The sequence below is a fragment of the Pleuronectes platessa genome, chromosome 10 (assembly GCF_947347685.1).
Source record: "Pleuronectes platessa chromosome 10, fPlePla1.1, whole genome shotgun sequence".
NCBI lineage: Eukaryota > Metazoa > Chordata > Actinopteri > Pleuronectiformes > Pleuronectidae > Pleuronectes > Pleuronectes platessa.
Window position 1 is genome coordinate 2,633,489 of NC_070635.1, and position 19,583 is coordinate 2,653,071.

Genomic DNA, 19,583 nt, shown 5'->3' on the forward strand with positions numbered 1-19,583 from the left:
GTGAGCTGAGCACCGCCCGGATCTGTTTACCATAAATATGCTCTGTGACCGCTCGATGCCAGAGGATAACAAAGGGATAAATGGATCAGCTGTGAGGCTTGTGTGTGTCCTGATTGTGTTTCATTCTGAGGCTACAACACATTAGTTATGTCACACATCAATGTGCTACCTGTAGGTCCGCGTCCAAACTCCTCCAGAGGGTTCAAGCTCCTAAAAAGGAGTGTGGTAGTCTGAGTTTAATGTTTTATTATGGGTGTAGCCTCAGGGTTAGAATTATCAGTAGTATTTATATTCAAATATTGTCAAACATTTACTGTTTTTTGTTTCTAAATTGGATTTACTGTTTTTTTGTTGTTGTTGTTTATTGTTGTAACTGGACGAAATGATGTGGACATGTTGTGGATTATGGTTTATTTGCTTTTATTTTTTCTATTCCCGAGAGTAGCTTCATGCTACACGTGATGCTACAGCTACTTAGCTTAGCATAAAAACAGTAAGAAAAGGGGAAACTAAAGTTAATCAGCCTACCAGTGTTTCCAAATCTCACAACTTTACATGTTTTATCTTGTTGGTTTAATCTTGACTAAAACCATTATATAAAAAATTACCTGTTGTGGTTTACTGGTACTTTTGCACTAGACTTTTTGCTCAAGGTCTCCATTGTATAATTCATTCTGGGTTTGAAGCAAAGGAAACCAGTGTATTTTTACATAAACAACCTGTGTGTTGTAACATCGTCTTCACCATCCACGTCGTGACCTCCCCTCCTCTTCCTCGTCTATCTTCTCCCAGCCTCTGTACGATGAGGGACCTGCCGCTGACCGTCCAGTCCTGTGTGCTCCCTAAAGACTGCCAGCTGACCGACTGGACCGACTGGGGCCCTTGCTCCAAAGCCTGCGTGGACCCCGTGTTCCCGAGAGGAAACCGAACCCGGAGCCGACAGGTGCTGCAGTTCCCGGTGGGCGAGGGGGCGGAGTGCCCGCAGGTGGAGGAGCTGGAGTCTTGTGAACCTCAAGGGGACGGGGTGCCGCCCTGCGCCACGTGAGTTTCTCCTGATGAGGGTGGGGGGGTTGAATTTGAGTGAAGGGGTAGTTTGGGGTATCACAGCCTAGAGATACAAGACTATGTGAAGTTTTTCTAATACCCTTCTACTCCTGGACTCTGCTTTTAAACAGAAAGTACCTACACAGTGTAGATACTGTGAATGAAAAGCAGGAACCCATCTTTGTCTTCAACAGTTAGATTGGAGATGTGCTGCACTTTGACTCTCCTCCCACAGAACCCTGTCCCTCTCTGATCGATCCGTCCCTGCTGATCCCTTTTCTCCTTCTCCTGCAGTTACACCTGGAGGAGCACCGAGTGGAGCGACTGCCGGGTGGACGTGCTGCTGAGCCAACAGGACCGGCGCCGCAACAACGCCACGGAGCTGTGTGGGGGGGGCCTGCAGACCAGAGAGGTTTACTGTGTGGAGGCCAATGCTGAGCTCCTGAAGTATCTCAACGACCTCAGGGAAAAAGACAAAGGTAAGAGAAAAGGGACAAATCAGGGACAACCTGAAGACGATGCTTTTGTTTAGAATCTGCATTTACTCTTTGCTTTCATCATCCTACATTTAGTTAATATGCATCACACCACATATAGAATCTGCTTGGACTCTTCTCTAATGCTGCATCAACACTGGAATGTTTCAAACGCCTGAAATGGAGAAATTTGGAAACATGACAGGTCCCAGTTCAGTTTAAAATCTCTGAAATCTACATTATTTAAGATAAAATAGACAAAGATTACTTCTGACATTTTATATATATCAGATAGTTAAAAAAACTTACATTTTAAGCATTCAGTACATTGAGATTTGTTATTAGTTTGCAGCACATGAACAGTAACAGAGCTCCTGAAAACCTGGAGCTAAATTTTTTGCAATTAACTTTATCACTTATGGTTGAAAGCAAAACCTTTAGGTTTAATATTGACAGTATCCTGGGATCATAGCAGCAATACCTTATTTCACTCTCCTAATATATTCACATATTTTTTAATAAATATTATTGATGCTAATTGAAGCCTTATCATGAAGACCAGCTGCTTGTTGCTGTTTTCCACACGGTTGTGAACGGGTCTTGAGGCCAATTAAGCTTCTGCCATATCTGAAGAAAACATACGCCTGGAAGATCACAGACTGAGATTCCTAATTTAACTTCACTTCAGCAAAACCAGTGAAAAAACAGACTCACTCCACTAAACCAGTGTGACTCAGCCGCTCTAATGTCACCACTTCCCTGCCCCCTATCTTCACTGTGACTGTGGCTGTCGTTGTTAGCTTCAAGTTCTCAGTCAGAACATTTAAAAGGATTTCTAGCCGCTGCCACTCTCTCTCACTCTCTCTCCCCTTCAGACCGAATCAGGCGTCGTTTAGAACAAGGATTTGCTCGTGTTCGTGTGTCCTGCTGTGACTCGTCAGTGTTCACGAGTGCAAAGGCCTCCATTTCTGACACTTGTCAAGCCAGCTTAGAGTCAAAGCTGCCCTCTTAAGGAGGGTGTTAGAGACATTAGTCGAGACTAAGCTCCTGGAGACCAATCGTGCTGATCGCGTGAGGGCGAGAGTGACGGAGAAGAGAGGAGGTGAGATTTCATTTGACACTTGTGTGCCCCAAACAGAACGATGCTCCTCTTAACTTTGCCCTGACAAATATCTCATAGTAAAAAATACTGATAAGACTGATGACTTTATTTATCAGGTTTCTACAGTTATCTAAAGTTTAAATATAAATTGGTCACCATTCTCCTGCTTTTTGCACCTGAAGGAGCCATTATCTCACTCAGAGGAGGCTGTGGCTGTGTAGAGAGGTAGAGCGGGTCGCCCACTAACCAGATGGTTAAGTGCTTGAGCACATCTTCCATCTCTAACTCTGTGCAGTGGCCTCTCGTTGACATACGTCTGCTGTATCTTTAAAACACAACTGAAGACGCACTTATTCAAACTGGCCTCATTTCCTCTGGTGTGGTTTAATGTTTGTAACATTGTTTTTTTTATTATCTCTCTGTTCCACATATTTCATCTTCTTTTATTGCACATATTTCCATGCTCTGTTTATGCTGTTATTTAAATGTTTTATTATTCTGAAGCACTTTATGACCTGTAGCTCTGTGATAGGTGCTGCGATAAATAAGCTTTACTAACTGTGAAAAACACATTTCTCCACAACAACATCTACACGTCACGCATATTAAGTACTCTGAGGTAAGTTTCATATGAAGCCTTTAAGATTGAGTGGATCACTGTGGAACCGAGGAGAGATTTCACACACTTGGAGAATGGGTTTAACAATATCTGATGCAACTCGGTGTTAAAACCTGCAGCTCCAGAGCTTTGGTGAAACGTCTATAGGCTGCTACACTGGTTTCATGACGGTGACATGGTGTGTGTATCCTTCTGGATTCTGATTCTACTCAAATTATCTTGGTTGATGCTGCATTAATTTATGATGATGACTCATAAGTGAGGCTGGGTTGATCAGCTGCTTTCAATCGATCAGCGGCCCGTTGGTTTTCCTGGTATCGGCCCCAATTAAAGAATAATGATAGCAAATATTAATTCCACGGACAGACAAAGCATCTTGTATTATACATGTTAGGATGTTTAATGTATAAGACAGAACATATACCTGCAAAGAGCTGGATCCATCATACATGTCCAGGCCCCTGTAACCTCTGTTAAGAAGCAGTTAAAGATTCATGTATACAACGTGTTGAGAGTAGTGTTGCGAGGGCTGGATCTGCAGAGTTGTGCGTGTGACCTGCGTGTGAGAGTTTGCTTGAACACACACAAACACACACACATGCGCACACACTCAAGTGCAAAGTTCTTATCGTCTCGGCTCAGGATTTCTCCTCCTTCCATTGGGGGGTAATCTACCAGCGTACCACTGAGACAGAGGGGCAGGCGGTTGCTCAACCCCCCCCCCCCCCCCCCCCCCCCCCCCCCCTCTGCCTGATGCATAAATATCACCATGCAAAAGGGCACCAGATACCCTCGGGCCGAGATCTGCAATCGCTTTACCACCTCCTCCTAAATCCCAGCCTTAATCTTTATGGGGGAGCAGCTCGGATCTGACCCGGGATGTGTGTCTTCGTGTCCCCAGCTGAGGCTGTGTAACTCTGGGTTCTTTGTGAGCTCAGCCGTTGGAGGGGATGGATCCATAAAGAAACCACTTCCAACCCTGTGGGAGTTGACATTTCTTTACTGTTCCCAGTGTTACAGCAGCAGATTGACTGAAACGTTCTGTGGAGCTGCATTAACACATCAGAATTCATGAGATATACTGTAAAAGTAAATGCTAGTTCTATTAAAAACTTGGCAGGAACCAAAATGAGTGAAGTGACAGAAGCCATAAAACAAATAGTTCCACAGTTTGAGAAATGTGGTTATTTGCCCTTAGAGAGAATAAGACAAGAGAATCAATACTAATCTCATGTCTTTGAATTTAAATAAAGAGCTGGAGTCTTGACATGGTCTGAATAGCTCAGCTTTAATACAGGAAACAAAGAGAAACAGCCACTCCGGCTCCGACTCAAGTTAAAACATATCACTGCAAACTGATCCTTTAAGCTTTCCTGCAAAATCTACACATGAACAAACAAGTTTTTCTTCTTTCTGTTACGAGTCATTTATTACTTTTTAAAAGAGAAGTACAGAGAAACAGGAAAGAGAAGAAACACACACGTCGTAAACAACTTGAATCCCACAGAAGGAATTCAAGCTAAACGCCCAAAAACTATTTCTCCAAATGTGAAGGTAAATACACGGCTGCTGCTCCGGATGAGAGGAAACTGCTTCAACACTTCATATTTCAGCCGAGCACTTCTGTCAGCAGCTGCAGTCTGGGTACAAACATGAAATTACTGAGCAAAGGTTTAGAGTTACAATCCCAGAAAAAGCAGTTAAGACTTTGACAAATACATTTTTACTTATAAAATAGAACATCTGCTACGTTTACACCTGATTTCTAGAAAACTCAGTTTTTAAACCCTTAAGACTTTTGGAAACACTGACTCTTCCATTTATTGTGAGTTCCTCCTGCACGACTGACTGGAGACTTCACCATCTCTCACCAGTAGAAACCCCGAGACTGGTATTTCTGGTCTCCAGATTTTATACCACCTTCACCCCTCCTTTGCTCTGATTGGCTGTAGCTGTTGCCAAATTGCCTGGAAAGTTTTTCTAGAATTAGCCTGCAAGAAATCGGCGAGGCTCTTGAATTGTGTCTTAGAGATTTCTGATCGAATGCCGACTTGGCTCCGATCTCTGGCTTCTCCTGGTGAGAGGTATTATTAACACACATAGAGACCTCGATCATTTCATCTATCTCCTTGACAGACAGCAGATAAACACGTTTTTCCCAACGTGGTCGGTTGCTTGGAAAGACTTTAAAGGGCGACGCAGAATCAGGACAATCAAGAGTTAATTAGCTGCCGTGAAACAAAGAAGCTAAAACGTGCCAAACACCATGTTAGTAGGTCTGTCAGTAATCTGATTTCTTTTGATCTGTTTGTGAAGCACGACTCCAAACGGATTTAATCTTGTTTTTAAAGCTCTCTGCTCAGGTTGCTCGTCTCTCTGTGGCTTCTCCTGCTGCTGCAGCTTTACTCTCTGCTTGTCTCCATTGTGCTGTTTCCTCTCGCTCCCTGGGTTTGTTTGATAAAGCCTCAGCCTCCCCCGATGTGTGTGTAGCTAATAGCACTGTCTCCCCCCCTGTAATTGCAGCGGGTCAGACCCAAAGACAGCAGAAGCCTAGTGTCCCCCCTCTCCTCTCCATCAGCTTCCAGATTACAGGTAGGTGTTTGAAGGCACGCTGATTGTAAATCCTCCCACTCCTTCTTTCCTCTCCTCTCCTTCCTGTCCCTCCCCCTCCATATTCTCTCCTTTCCTTTGCCTAATGTCCTTTATTTGTGTTCCCTCTTCTCTTCTTCCCTTATTTCTCCCCTTGTTCCCTATCTTCTCCCCTTGTCTCTTCTTGTCTTCTCCTCTGTCCTCCTCCCCTCGTTTTCCTTAAACTTGTGTTATTGTAATTTTTGATAACAAAAATCTTCCGTTAATGGGATTTACTGTAAAGGTTTGTTTCTAAATCTCTCCTCTTTTCATATTCTGCCTCTATTGATCGTGTGTTCCATTCCTCTCTTCTCGCTCCTCTCATCCTTTCCCATTGCCTCTTCTCATCTTCTCTTCTAACCTCTGTCCTTCTCTCCTCTTGTTCCTCTCTCGCTGTTCCCCATAGCTTTTTTCTTGATTCCTCTTCATCTTCTATACGTCACTTGTTTTCTCTCCTCTCTCCTTTTTAATAACCTATCTCCTCTCCTTGTTTCCTCTCATCTTCTCTCGTAACCTCTTTCCACATCTCCTCGATCCCTCCTCATCCATGTCTTCCTACTCCTCCCACTGCCCAATATCCTCTGTTCTTTTTCCTTCTCATCTTCTGTCCTTGTCTCCAATCCTGTCCTCCTCTTCTCTTGTTCCTGTCTCCTGGTTCCTCCCCTCCATTCCTATTCCCTCGCTCTTGTTTCCTCTCTGTCCTCTTTTCAATCCTTGATTAATTTGCTCTGCTTTCGTCTCCTTCCTTTCCTCTCTTCTCCTCTCCTCAGGCAAACTAATTCAAATATTGATTTTACCAACTCTTTTAAGATTCTCCCCTCTGTTCTGATGCTCTAGATTTTCGATGAAGTCTACATATAATACAAATCTGGGTTTTCTAACCAAGTTACAATACCATTGTTCAGTATTATTACAGGTATTATTACTACAAAGTTCTATATTTGGGTTGAAAGTGTGAGACTGTGAGAGAAACTTTGTTCCCTCACCAACAGAAATGGAAAGTGAGACGTGAGTTGTCTCCTCGGCTGTCGACACTAATCCGTTGTCACTTCAGTACAATAGAAAAATGAACTCACTGGAGTAAAATACTGTAAAAATGGACTATTAGAGAAAAGCAGGATAAAGAGAGACTTTTATTTCTCTCTTCATCACACGGATACTGATCCTGTGTTGGTCCTCGATTCTGTATTCACACGTGGATTGATGTGGAGAGATTGAAGTCAGTGTAGTTCCCTCAATAAGATGTGGATTAACACTGGCTCAGCAAACTCACGGTTTGACTTTCAGTGTATTTGTAAGAGGAATTAGCCATTTTGCATTTCAAAAGCTCCACTTGCGTCTCCCTGTGCAGTTCTGAGGGAATTATGATTCAGCGCTCCTGACTCTGGGAGACTGTAAGCTCTCAGATGTCTTGTAGGAACAGTTGGAGAACTGGAAGTAAAGTGCCTGAGGTTCAGGCGTGTGAATGACTAAGAATCCACTTTAAAATAAAAACCTATTTGAAATGAATCTCTGTAACTCTTGAGAAGTGGAGATCAAACCATCCTCCTACTTTGGGGAGAAAAGTCGTACACGTGTATAGTTTCTCTAACTCTCGTGTCACGGCTGAAATCCTGAAGTCTTGACATCTCTGTGATGACGTTAATGTTTACACATGTTTCTCTTAATGCTTCTTGCAGACAAACATGGAATATGATGCAAATGTAGAACACAGCTCTACTGAATGATATCAGCACAGTTAACACAGATCAGCAAAACATATAACACAGATCTAATTGTTTTTTAAACTTATTTGTACTTATTTAACAATTAAGTCCGTCTCGCTGTAATAAAACATTTTCTTTATGTCTTCACACAGTCTTATAGCAGCTGAGTGAAATGTTATTCAGATGCACAGCTGGACGTGTTTGCTCTGTACGTGTGGAGCTGGAAAGCAAACAAGCCTCAGACATGGGGGGGGGGGGGGGGGGGGGGGTTGAAACCATGTGCTGAGTGACTCACTTTTATCACCAGTGACGCCCTGGAACCTGGGAGGTGGTGACCTGTTGTCCTGGTGGTTATGGAATCATTGAACATTCTGGGAAATATTTTTTCTTTCTGAGATAAGGGTTAGATGAGCGGATCGATGGTGTTTTCATATCTGTCCACTAATTATAAAGCAGCAGCCAGTCGGAGGAGATTAGTGTGAGACTGGAAACTGGAAGATAATAATCTGCTTAAAATCTGCAAGAATCCCAATTTAATAGAGTTTGCTGCTCCCAGTCTAAACCCTATTAGAATATGACTTGTAATTTATTTTTCAACCAATTAGATGAGAAAATGTTTAATGGGAGTTTTTAAATGAAACACATTCTGCTCAGATTCAGGTTGATCCTTTTAATTTGTGTTTTCATGCTCTGCTCTAAATCACTCTCCTTCTGCTACAGAGCTGCTGCTCTTCTGAAACTCACTGTTTTAGCTCCTGTCTCATTAACTTTGCAGAACTTTTACATTCATAAAAAATACATACAACACACTCGACAAAAGAAACATTGAAAAAGGCACCATATGTCTCCTTTGAGGTTCTGGTAGGTTGTTACCTCATGACAGAACCAGGCTGTTTCCTTCTTTTCACAGAGTAAGCTGAGTTTAAATGTCAAACTACAGCGTCAAGGCCGTTATCTTTCTGCCAAACACTGTTTTGGATTCAGTCTGACGAGAGGTTCGTCCTCCTTCTCCTTCGCCCTCCTCGTATTTTCTGTCAATCTTTTGCTTTCTACTCTCAAACAAAAACCGAAAAAAGGTGGCGAAGAGAATAAAAAACCTGGACTCACGGCCGGGAGATACAGTAGCACCTCTTTGAAATGACACTGACACCGACACACTCACAAAAAATGTGAATGCATAAATGCATAAACTCGATATCTTCAGACACTCCACACATCAAATGTATTTATCGTGCCACGGTTCAGCGGAGAAATGTGATCTGCACAGCTGTCACAGATCCGTGCCTGGCATGGCGATGGCTTCTCCCCTTTTCTGTTTCCCACAAAGTTCCTCAGAGGGAGTTAACACAGCCGTGCACCTACCAGTTGCATGGCGGCACAAAGAGGGAAAGCAAATGTCAGATTTCACCTCAAGTCAATGAATCGCTGCTGTCGTGCTGTTGAATTCTGTCTGTGGGCAGGACTCCGGGATGTATTATGTTGCTAGCTTGCTGCGGCACGAGATAATCACTGATAATTCATCATTCTGACGTTGGGAACTGGGAAGTGATGAACAGAACAAAAAGGGACAATAGTGTCTATTTCACAGATATGCTTTCTGTTTTCTGCTCTGTGGGTTTTATCTGATCTCTGAAGGGATTTGAATGCCAGGAATAAAAGTAAATTCCATGAATACGTGTCCTTAGTTCCTGGTTATTGTAGAACTGGTTAAAAAGAAGGTTTGGAGTATGGAGTCAAAGTTTCTACCTGCTGCTCATTCTGTGTTCCCTTTCCCTCGACCTCTCAGCCTCTCGCCCGGTGGAGAACAGACTGTGCGAGGGGCCGATCCCCAACCGGTCGCAGCTTTGCCAAATCCCCTGTCCCATCGAGTGTGAGGTGTCGCCGTGGGGCGCCTGGGGGCCGTGCACCTTCGAGAACTGTGACGACCAGGCCGGGAAGAAAGGTACCGAGTTTAAAAACAGAGAGTGGTTCACAGGCTCCGAGTGCCACTTCTCATTTTAAACATTTGAATGATTTATCAAAGTGAGAAGATGTGTGAACATGGACGCCAATAACGTACAGACAGGAATATTCCAACTCTTGTTAACATTATAATAGCTCAATAGTCACATTATTGGTTTCCATGTAAATGTCGTCAGTGTGTTTCATGAAGAAATCCTCATTCTGACAGCTGTGATGAAAAATCAATGGCCTCTAATTATCACCTTGTTCTTGTTTCCTCTAATTACACCAATGTATTAAATTTAACATGGGAATTATACAGTTTATTGTTATGTATGTTGTTTCAGTAACTGCCTCTCACATAAACATTGTGTTGTTACAGAGGCAGTAACTTCTGCCCGCGCTCCATTCAACACTTTGAATGATGTTTTTTTTAAAGGCAGCAATATAATTGGCTCACGTTTCTGTATAAACACCATAACTGAGTCTGAAAGCATCAATGAAGCTGCCATCTTCATCATAGTTTTTACTGCATAATATTAACCTTTTTATTCAAGCTATAACCGACCATAGAGCCTCATGAATATCAGATGATTGAGGGTTTCTAGTCATCGCAGGTCATCTTATTAAAAATACATAGGAAACACAGTTTCAGTAGAATTTGGAATAACATTTTCATTTCCTGTAACAGCAGTTGGCAGCTGTTCAAAGGAGGCATTCACCGATTGGGTAGAGTGCAATGTTCATTCACAAGTAGATGGATCTAATTCACTTTGCTGTATGTGGAGGAGCGATGAAGAGATCAGCACCGTGTTCACTCAGGCTTAGAAATAATGTCACAGGCTGTTCTCCCTGCAGTGGACACATGTGCATTATGTATATGTTCAGAGAAACTCTCAGGACGCAGCAGGGACAAGGTTTGTTGAGGCCTTGAGCTCGACCCATGTGAGGAACCTGTCACGTTTAGTGTGAATTAGTTTTATTAAAGGCCCCATGAACTGTCCCTTTGTTAATCTTTCTCTTATTTTCTAAGTATATATATACAAAAAAGATGAATCCTCCCGTCCTCATGGGCATTAACTGATTTGACTTCTCTCGGAAATTTGTGTCTCTGTCCCTGTGACTGTGAGTTCTGCCAATTTCTGGTCAGCACAGAGAGACGATGTCCAATTAATAACTTAAATCAGTCAAACCTGAAGTGATGGTGAGAGTTCCTCAATAAAAGAGAATATAAGTTTTAAGCTTCTGTAAATCTGTTTCATTGGGACCAAAGCAAACTCATCAGAACCATCGATTATCAGTGGTGGAAGAAATCTGTAACTTGGAAAAGTGGAGTAAAAACTACATGTAATGACAAAATAGACAAAGTGTACATAAAAACAAGATTGTCAATAGCTTAGTTGTAATTCTAAAAAGCAGGTGTCTTTGATCTCTTCTCCATCCTCCAGGTTTTAAACTGAGGAAGCGACGAATCAGCAATGAGCCGACGGGCGGACCGGGGAACTGCCCTCACCTGGTGGAGGCGGTGCCGTGTGACGAGCCCAGTTGTTACCAGTGGAAGCTGCTCAGCCTGGACCAGTGTGTCCCAGACGACGAGAAGAAGTGTGGCCCCGGCTCCCAGCTCCCACAGATCCAGTGCCTCAACAGCAATGGTGAGACTGGGAGAATTAAATCTCATTGTTTTATTTTTGGTCGTCCTCCATTCGCAATAAGGAAAATGGAGGTTTGACCTTATGAGTAAAATCTGATGTTTTCAAAGTCACTTCCCAACTGACCCTTCGACTCTCGAAGTACAGTTTGTACCTGAGGAGATCATGAGTGGACTCCTGGTTTCCATTCATCAACTTTGAATCCTCTCCCTCCTCCTCCTCCCCCTCCTCCTCCTCCTCCTCCTCCTCCTCCCCCTCCTCTCTCCTGCACCTCTCATACGCTTGCTTGATTCGGCGACGCCACCTCTCTCACGCTGTCGCTCTCATTACATCTCTTCCACTTTGCAAGCACAATTAAACTCTGGCACTAAATCAAACCGATCCCCTGCGTCTCGGAGTATCTCGTGCCCTTTGCCGCTCCGGGGTTTTTACTGCTTCCCTTTGTTACTGTAAATCTTCACCCATCAGGGCCGGCGGAGCAGAGACACATTCTGGACCCGCACCAATGTCCCACACAGAAAGAGAAGCCAGGAGACGTTATTGATTTTAATTAAAGCTTCTTCCTGCCGGTTTGATGTGGAACCAGATAGCATGTTTATTGACTGGGTATGTAAAGTCAGAGTGCAGCCGCAGCATTAGGAATCTCATTCACTTCCAAATGCACTCGGTAAATCTTCATTTTATGATCCAGCACGTTGACTCTGCTCGTGTTTTTCCCCGGTGGAGAACGTGATGTGTCCTCCTAACGTCTGCCGCAAATCACAGTCTGTGCATCAGCTGCAGGTATTAGATGAAGTTGAATACTTGAACACAGCCCCCCCACACACAGACACACACACAGACACACACACAGACACACACACACACACACAACCCAATGCTGCAGGAGAAACAGAAACCGTGCGCTGGTCTTTCTCCCCCTGACTTCACTTGATTGACGCCCCCCCCCCCCCCCAACGTTCACTCCCTCATCTGATGAAAATTGATTTGTTCTCTTTGAGGTTTTTTTTCATTCTCTGCTCATTTTTTGCCTCAGAGATTTGTCACTGCAGCGTCGGCAGTATATTTTCTGCGAGTGTGTCCCGGTCATAAAACGAGAAGGCCACGCAGCCGGGGCCCCAGACAACAGACCAAGGTCGATTCTAATGTTATTGAAAGCAGCTCTGGATATTCCTCGTGCTGACTGGCTGCCCGTTCAGGCGCAGAGCGGTTTCCTCCTCCCCCCGCTGAGCTCTTCCTCTCGTCTCGGGTTGTTCTGTTCATTCATGGTTTCTCTGTGTGAGACTAAAAACTGCCAGGTCCTCTTGTCACTTCTTATTTTCATGGCCGTCTCAGCTCCGTCGTGATTGGTTCACAGCACAACTGTCAAAGTGACATGTTAATGCAAAGTCAGGCCCGGCTCTGCTTATTGAAGCTCAAGCGATTTGTCCGCTGCTTGGAACATTTTCATTTCAGCCATTGAGAGATTTTGATTTTCCCGGCTGCACGCGTCGTTTACAGAGGAGGAAATATTCTCTGCTTGGTTCATGGCAGCGCGTGAAGCAGCACAGAGGAATATGTGGGTTAATATAATCCACTTAAGGCTGATTCCAGCAGGTTTTTAATAAAACATGAACGATGGTGCAAAAAAAGTGTGAATCCCACGAGAATCTGCTCTTTGCATGTTGAGTTCCACTTCACCAAACAGAGTCAAGAATGTGTCCGTATGAACATTCTGCAGGTAATCCATAAAAAAGGTATAATCAGCTGTCATGTCAATTTGAAAAGCACCAGTGAAATGGTTTAAATTATTTCTGTGGTGAAGCTTTAGGTAAAACCAGGAATGTTGGATCAACCCAGAAATGTCACTGGGACGAATCCTGTTGGTTTAGATTCTCATGCTGAATGAATTCATTGATTCAGTCTCTCAAGATCAGGAGCCATGAATTATCTTTAATAAATCAGTGAACATGTCCTAAGAAAACGTTAAAGAAAGTGAGATGCAAGTAATCTCCATTTGCATACTTTATGTAAACGTACAAATAAATAATGTCAAAATCCTTGATTACACTGAATACTACTTAGTTCAAAAGTACATTAATGTGCACAATGTTTGTTGCTGTTGTAGCAGCTCAAGTCTCAGCCTCTTATCTCGTGGTCGGGCCCTTTCATTGGATAACAAGTTACTCTGAGGGGCCGTCAGATGATTATAGGAAAAGAACGAGTGAAAACTAAGAAGTAACATTCGTCAAGTACCAGATGTAAAGAGAAGTACACACATGAATCCAGCTCCCCCCTCCTCATAACACCCTGTTAATGAAACAGTGTGAATGAAGCTTCCATTGTACTCGTTTTAAATCTTCCCTGCTCGTCTGCAGACTCGTTCCCACACCGGGCACGAGGCGGGCGGACACTGCCAAGCTCGTCCCGCTGCCAGTTTGGAGAATGTCCCTCCTCAAGTTGTCTGAGGGGACGACAGACAAACCGACTTCTTGAGAAAACGAGCACGTCTCCGCAATTTGAAATGAGCTGTGTGCTTGACATTGTGCGATCGATTAAGACGCACACAGCTGCCGGAGCCGCCTCTGTAGTGAAGTGAGGTTTGAAGGTGATCATTTGATTCTTGCGATGAAGACTTTAAATCTATTCTCAAGTTACTACCTAGTGAGTCCAAAATTGAAAAGAAATAAACCCACGATAAATAAAAATCATAATCAAGGATCCTTTATTGAGACAAAAGCAGCTTGTTAGATATTGTGATTTATTAAATGTATAAGTGACCTGCCTCTGGACTCAGTCTCCAGAACCCTGAAGCCACCGCCGCTGCACAAACAGCCGTTCACCTGTTTATTCAAAGTTCTCGAGTCTTGAACCCTTGAAGGAGCTGTTGTGGTGATTAACAACGTCTCTTAAGTTGATGAGTCTCAGCCGCTGCAGAGTGATGGTCGGGAGTCAAAGTCAATTAATTGAGAACGTGACGTGGTTTCCTAATTATACTAAATTCAACACTGCTCTTCTTTGTCCCCTGAACAATAAACAAGACAAGTGTGGATGATAAGATGAACAGTTCTATGTGAGCCACAAACAGACAGACATTAATATTACATTAATACTTATATTCTTGTTATCTGTTACCTTTTTATTCCAACTTTCTTCTACTTCATCTCACAGCCTGGTTGTATTTTCACTTTAAATTCAAAGTGCAGCTTCTCCCTGTTTAACCTCTCAACTTCAACCAGTGTGGAACTTTCTGCTTTTCCTCTTCAGGGGAGGTGGGGGACAGAAACCTGTGCTCATCATCCCCGGCTCCCGAGCCCGTGCCCTGCGAGGTGCCTTGCTCCAGGGACTGTGTGCTCAGCGACTGGACGCCCTGGTCCACCTGCTCCCAGACCTGCTCCAGTAAGACCATCGAGGGGAAGCAGATGAGGATCCGCTCCATCCTGGCGTACAACGCCGGCGAAGGTGAGTCTCCTTCACCTGCCGACAGCCTCCCGCACCGCTGAGGGTGGAGGTCTATATGCAGATGAGATGAGGGATATTGGCTTAGTCATGGCCTTTCAAGTCGTCCTTTGCTGTCACTCAGCGAATGTCTGGATTTCACACTCGTCTGCATGTGACTCTGTCCTTATCTCCGACCGGCTGCTTATCGGCCCTGCTGATTATTTCTGTCGGCCTGTCTCTGCGCCTGACACTCACTCCTCTATCTCCTTCTGAGATCGTTCCTCTGCTTTAAATCTGCATGTGTGTGTGTGTGTGTTTGTGCTCCTGTGTGTGTCTTTTTCTTTTTGTCATGACACCAAACATCTCATCATGGTGTGCTCCCCTCTCTTCAGTCACTGCGATGGTCATAGCGTGGATCACGGTGATGGAGGGTAACATTTGTAATTAAACTTTTGCCGGTAGCTGTGTTGAACCTCTAGCTGTGTGTGTGTGTGTGTCCACACGTAGCAAAATGAGAATTGTGCGCTTGTTTTCCGTTGTAAACACTATAATGTATTATCATAACAGCTTTAGGGTAAGTTATAAATGATTTAGAAGTCACTCGAGCAGATCTGTTATATAGTCAGGGCTCGTTGGCCATGTGTGAAATTAGCTTTTAGTTTCGTGTTGTGGTGTTCTCTGTTGTTCTGCCGTTGTGTTAGTTCACGTCCTGCTTGTGTCACTCATCACGTTAACATGTGTAACATCTGTATTTGTTGAAGGTCTTTCACGGGTCCCGAGGTTTCCAGAACTTTTTGGTAAATCTGAGTAGCAGTAGTTGTACATGAAGTAGCTTTAGAATAGTTGATTAAATACAAATAAAAATTATATCAAGATAACTCATTCACATTTTTTTTGATCACACACACGCAACAACAATACCGGAAAAGAGGTGTTGTCTCCCCCCCCCACACACACACACAGAGCAGATAATCTGATTAGATCTCTCCAGCTCCTGTGTTGCATATTAATGAGGAAATGAAAATATTAAAACGATAGGACGTACTCAAAGCTTCAAGATGCAAAGGCTTCATATTAATACTCAACCACCGACATGTCTGAATAGAATCTCATGGTAATCACTCTGATAATACGCCTAATTAATGACCTCTTTAAGAAACGGCTCCCATTGAATGTTATGGTGATTATGATGCCTCCACATGAAGTACATCTTACTACATGACACTCATCATTAAATCACATGCTAAGAGCCACTTGCTCCCGCTCTTTGTGAACGAGCCAGTAAATCCTGAGAACATGAATGTGTTGAAATGACTCTGACACTGATGGGATGTTGGAAGTAATAACCACAAATCAACTGGAGAACCGCTTGTTTCATCTTTAAACATTAAACCATCGGTTTCTAGCATCAATCAAAGCAGCAGTTTCAACTTTTCAGTTTTTAATTTAAAAATGAAAAGTCTTTATCTTTATTTTGAAATGCCTCACATAGCAAAACAAGACTATTTCCCCCAACGTGTAGTTTTAAAGTGTCTTGTATCTACAGCAGCTTCTCACTTGACCCTCTGACTTCTCTAACTCGGGAATCAGCTCCTGCTCATTGGAGCCATCGTGTCATGCTAGCTTTAGGACGAGCCTCTCCATGTTGCTCCTCAGCTAAGATGGCAGTCAGCAGGAGGGAAGTCAGCCTCACTAACTCTGAGGCTGAGATTGGTTGGAGTTGGCAGCCGGTGATTCAGGCCCGACTCGGTCTTCACCGCCGCTCATTACGAACCTGGCTCTCCGTCAAACTGCAGCAGTGAAATACAGGTGTACAGCAGCTCTCTCTCAGTCTCTGCTCAAATCCCAAAGTGGCTGCAATTACTCCAGACCGGGGAGGGCGTCTCTCCTGAGTCCATCCCCCACACAGTGAGTGAGGGAGGGAATGACTCAGGAGAGAAAAGAGATGCACGTCAACAACTCCTCATGAGCGTAAATAATCACAAGAAAACCAAAAGAATCTCGGTTGTACAGTTCATCAATAAAACTATAGAGTAGTCATATTCTACCCATATTCAGGTTGATGATATTAATTTGGTTCATGACTTGATTAGGATGCTGCAGTTCCTCTTTTCAGTCTCTGTCTTAAATCAGCTGTGTGGAAACTGGTCTGTCAAACGGAATTAGGTCCATAAATAAGTGCTAATGCAACATTTCACCTTTATATGATATTGAAGAAACAGTTGATTTACAGGCGCACACACACACACACACACACACACACACACACACAGAGACACACACACACACACACACACAGACTGACAGCACTCAGGAAGGGCAATTTAAAAACAGCAACGTCAGACTCACAACAAAGAAAATGAAGTGAAACTTATCAGTATGCATATTTATTATTTCAGGTCAGCACCTTGAAAGTATTGAAATCCCACATGTCCAGTTGTCCGGGATTATCTTGAGTTTGCGGTTTTCATATTTTCTGATACATCCTTCAACACAAGGACGAGCCTGTAATCTCAAAGGACGGGCAGAGAACTGATGATGCTGTGAGAGGAAAAAGGCGAATACACAATACACACTTATAATGACAATGATGAGGCAAAACAGAAGAGTGCAGTGAGAGCACCTGAGCCTTTATCACACTTAAGCACATCAAATCGAGGAGCCGTGTTCGAATCAATCAACCGGAGCCTCGCTGTGCAGCCTCGGGGAAGGAAACTCAGGAAACTTAAAAACTGTCTCATTCTGTTTATCAACAATTTTCATCTCATTGTGCATAAGAATAAACGTTTCCTCACTTAAACTCCTCATGCATTTTTTGGCAGAGCATTAAAACCGGGCGACATTCTTCTATTTAACTGCCACTGAATGTTAGTGCTCAGGGCGGAAACAATATTTGGCTCGTTTCCACGGAGGTAAATAAAAATCCTGGGGAGCTTCTGCAAACGCTGCTTTTATCATTTTGTTCTCTACTGTCAAGTTCCATATAAGGTCGGGAGGCTGGTGGAGGCATTTCTTAAATAATGGAACTCCAGGACGCTCTCACTGTAAAGGAGCTTTTTATGTGTGAGACTGTTCTATTCAATAGGTTTCACACATCCTGCAGTTTCAGGGAGAAAAATAGGTTGAAAATAATTTATAGAGCTCTTTACTGGAGCGTGCATCACATGGAGAAAATGGGCCTGGAGTCTCAGCTGCAGATACGTTTAAACACATCACAACTCTGGTCTTTAGGAATAATATATCTCAATTTGTGATTATCAATGTACCTGATTTGAGCCATAACTGGAAAATAAACTACTGGCGACACACGTGCATGTGATATTCTTACTTATGTGATGAAGCAATTTATATTTTTTGTTTCTTAAAATCCTCCTGATGATGTAGAATCAATGGTTCATGGTTAGTTGACCACCGAGGTTATTATGATACATAGACTGTATGTAAAGATGGACATGAATTCTCCCAAATGCAAAGCAGATAAGTCATAAATCCATTTTCCTCCCTTCGACGACATGATCCAAAACAAGAAGCTGAAAAAGGCTAAAAATCCTCATACAGCTTTAGGACACTGCAGAGTTTGTGATTTCACATTTTCACATATTTCCTGTTTTAAAAATAAAACTGGTTTAGTTCCCCGTACATTTAGAGCTGTTGTTCTTTAATAATTTCCCCCTCGACTCTGTTTTGCTCTTTCCAGGCGGCGCCCTGTGTCCCAACAGCAGCTCCCTGCAGGAGGTGCGTAACTGCAACGAGCACGCCTGCACGGTTTACCACTGGTCCACCGGAGCCTGGGGACTTTGTTCTGAAGACCCCTCGTCCACGTCCCTCAACACGTCCACGAGCGGCCGCGCAGCCGGCAGCACCCAGGGTCCCTGCTCCACGGGACTGCAGACTCGCAAGGTCATGTGTGTGCGGGTCAATGTGGGACAGGTGCCTCCTAAGAAGTAAGCTGCTCTTCCCTCTGTTATTTCATCTGATTTATCTTTGTTACACTTGTTTACGCTTGGTTTCAAGCAGCCGTGTCTGTGCCTTCGCCTTAAATACGTGTGCAGATTGTTTTTTTCCCTGCAGCCGTCTTGTTTAGAATTAGTGGTTATTTTCTGTAGGTGTATATAAGTGTGAAATAAGCTCCTGGAATACTGGGTCAGAGTAGAAACCTCTCACTTCTCTGAGGTAAAGTCTGTTTGCTGTGAGCAGCGGCTCTCGACGGTGTGTCATCGAGGTCTGAGCGCAGCCACGTTTTCATTTCAAACAAACCTCCACTACAGCAGATTCTACAGATCTAGACACTTTTATTGAAAATGGAAGAAACAAATCTGTGAAACCTGGAGGTGTGAATCCACGAATGGAAGCAGAGAAGAGCTTCAGTCGCCTTTTGATGTGTGAAATAATTAATTTAAGAACATCAAACTGCAACACTGATTAACGTGTAAGACATTCTTCAAGTCTGTCTAACGTAGTGAGGTCAAACTGTGAGCATCTGTTAGGATGAGTGAGTGTTTCAAGCTATAAACACCTCAGTGCCTCAATAGTAAACTGTGCGTGGTGGAAAAGCACAAAAAATATCCATAAATACTCCAAGTTCTAAATCAGAAAATGCTAAATTCTGAATAAATCTGGAATTTAGTAGAATTTAATATCTACTTATATATCGAACTTTAACAAATCGCCATATTCAGTATAGGCTAGTGAGTTTACATGTTATTGTGCTGATTGTGAGCAAGTAGAGATTACAAATCCAAAGAGGAGTGGAGGAGTGAGAGACAGATGAGAGAAGCAGCGGAGGTTAGAAGTGAAGCGAGAGCAGGAGAGTGAGAGCGAGTCGGAGAACAAGGAGCCGCTGCCGGAGCTGCTTGAGAAACATGAGCAGACTTTTACGTGAAGTTAACTCCCAATTCATATCTTCCCCTCGCAGGCAACCACGGATACATAAATAATCTTCCTGTCCCTTAAAGCCTAATTAACCCTGCCATTTTGGGCGCTGGTAATTTCTCATTG

The 19,583-nt window shown here is 43.4% G+C and overlaps 1 protein-coding gene across 1 annotated transcript in view; it reads left to right on the forward strand.

Annotated features, from left to right (window-relative positions):
- Positions 1–19,583, forward strand: part of LOC128449159 (thrombospondin type-1 domain-containing protein 7A) — a 124,842-nt gene that overhangs the window by 66,675 nt on the left and 38,584 nt on the right. Inside the window, exons 3-11 of the mRNA XM_053432208.1 lie at positions 793–1,041; positions 1,339–1,523; positions 5,765–5,833; positions 9,362–9,517; positions 10,965–11,168; positions 14,412–14,606; positions 14,978–15,016; positions 15,347–15,382; positions 18,283–18,529. Coding sequence (XP_053288183.1) covers positions 793–1,041; positions 1,339–1,523; positions 5,765–5,833; positions 9,362–9,517; positions 10,965–11,168; positions 14,412–14,606; positions 14,978–15,016; positions 15,347–15,382; positions 18,283–18,529 — 1,380 coding nt within the window. The remainder of the gene's footprint in view (positions 1–792; positions 1,042–1,338; positions 1,524–5,764; positions 5,834–9,361; positions 9,518–10,964; positions 11,169–14,411; positions 14,607–14,977; positions 15,017–15,346; positions 15,383–18,282; positions 18,530–19,583) is intronic.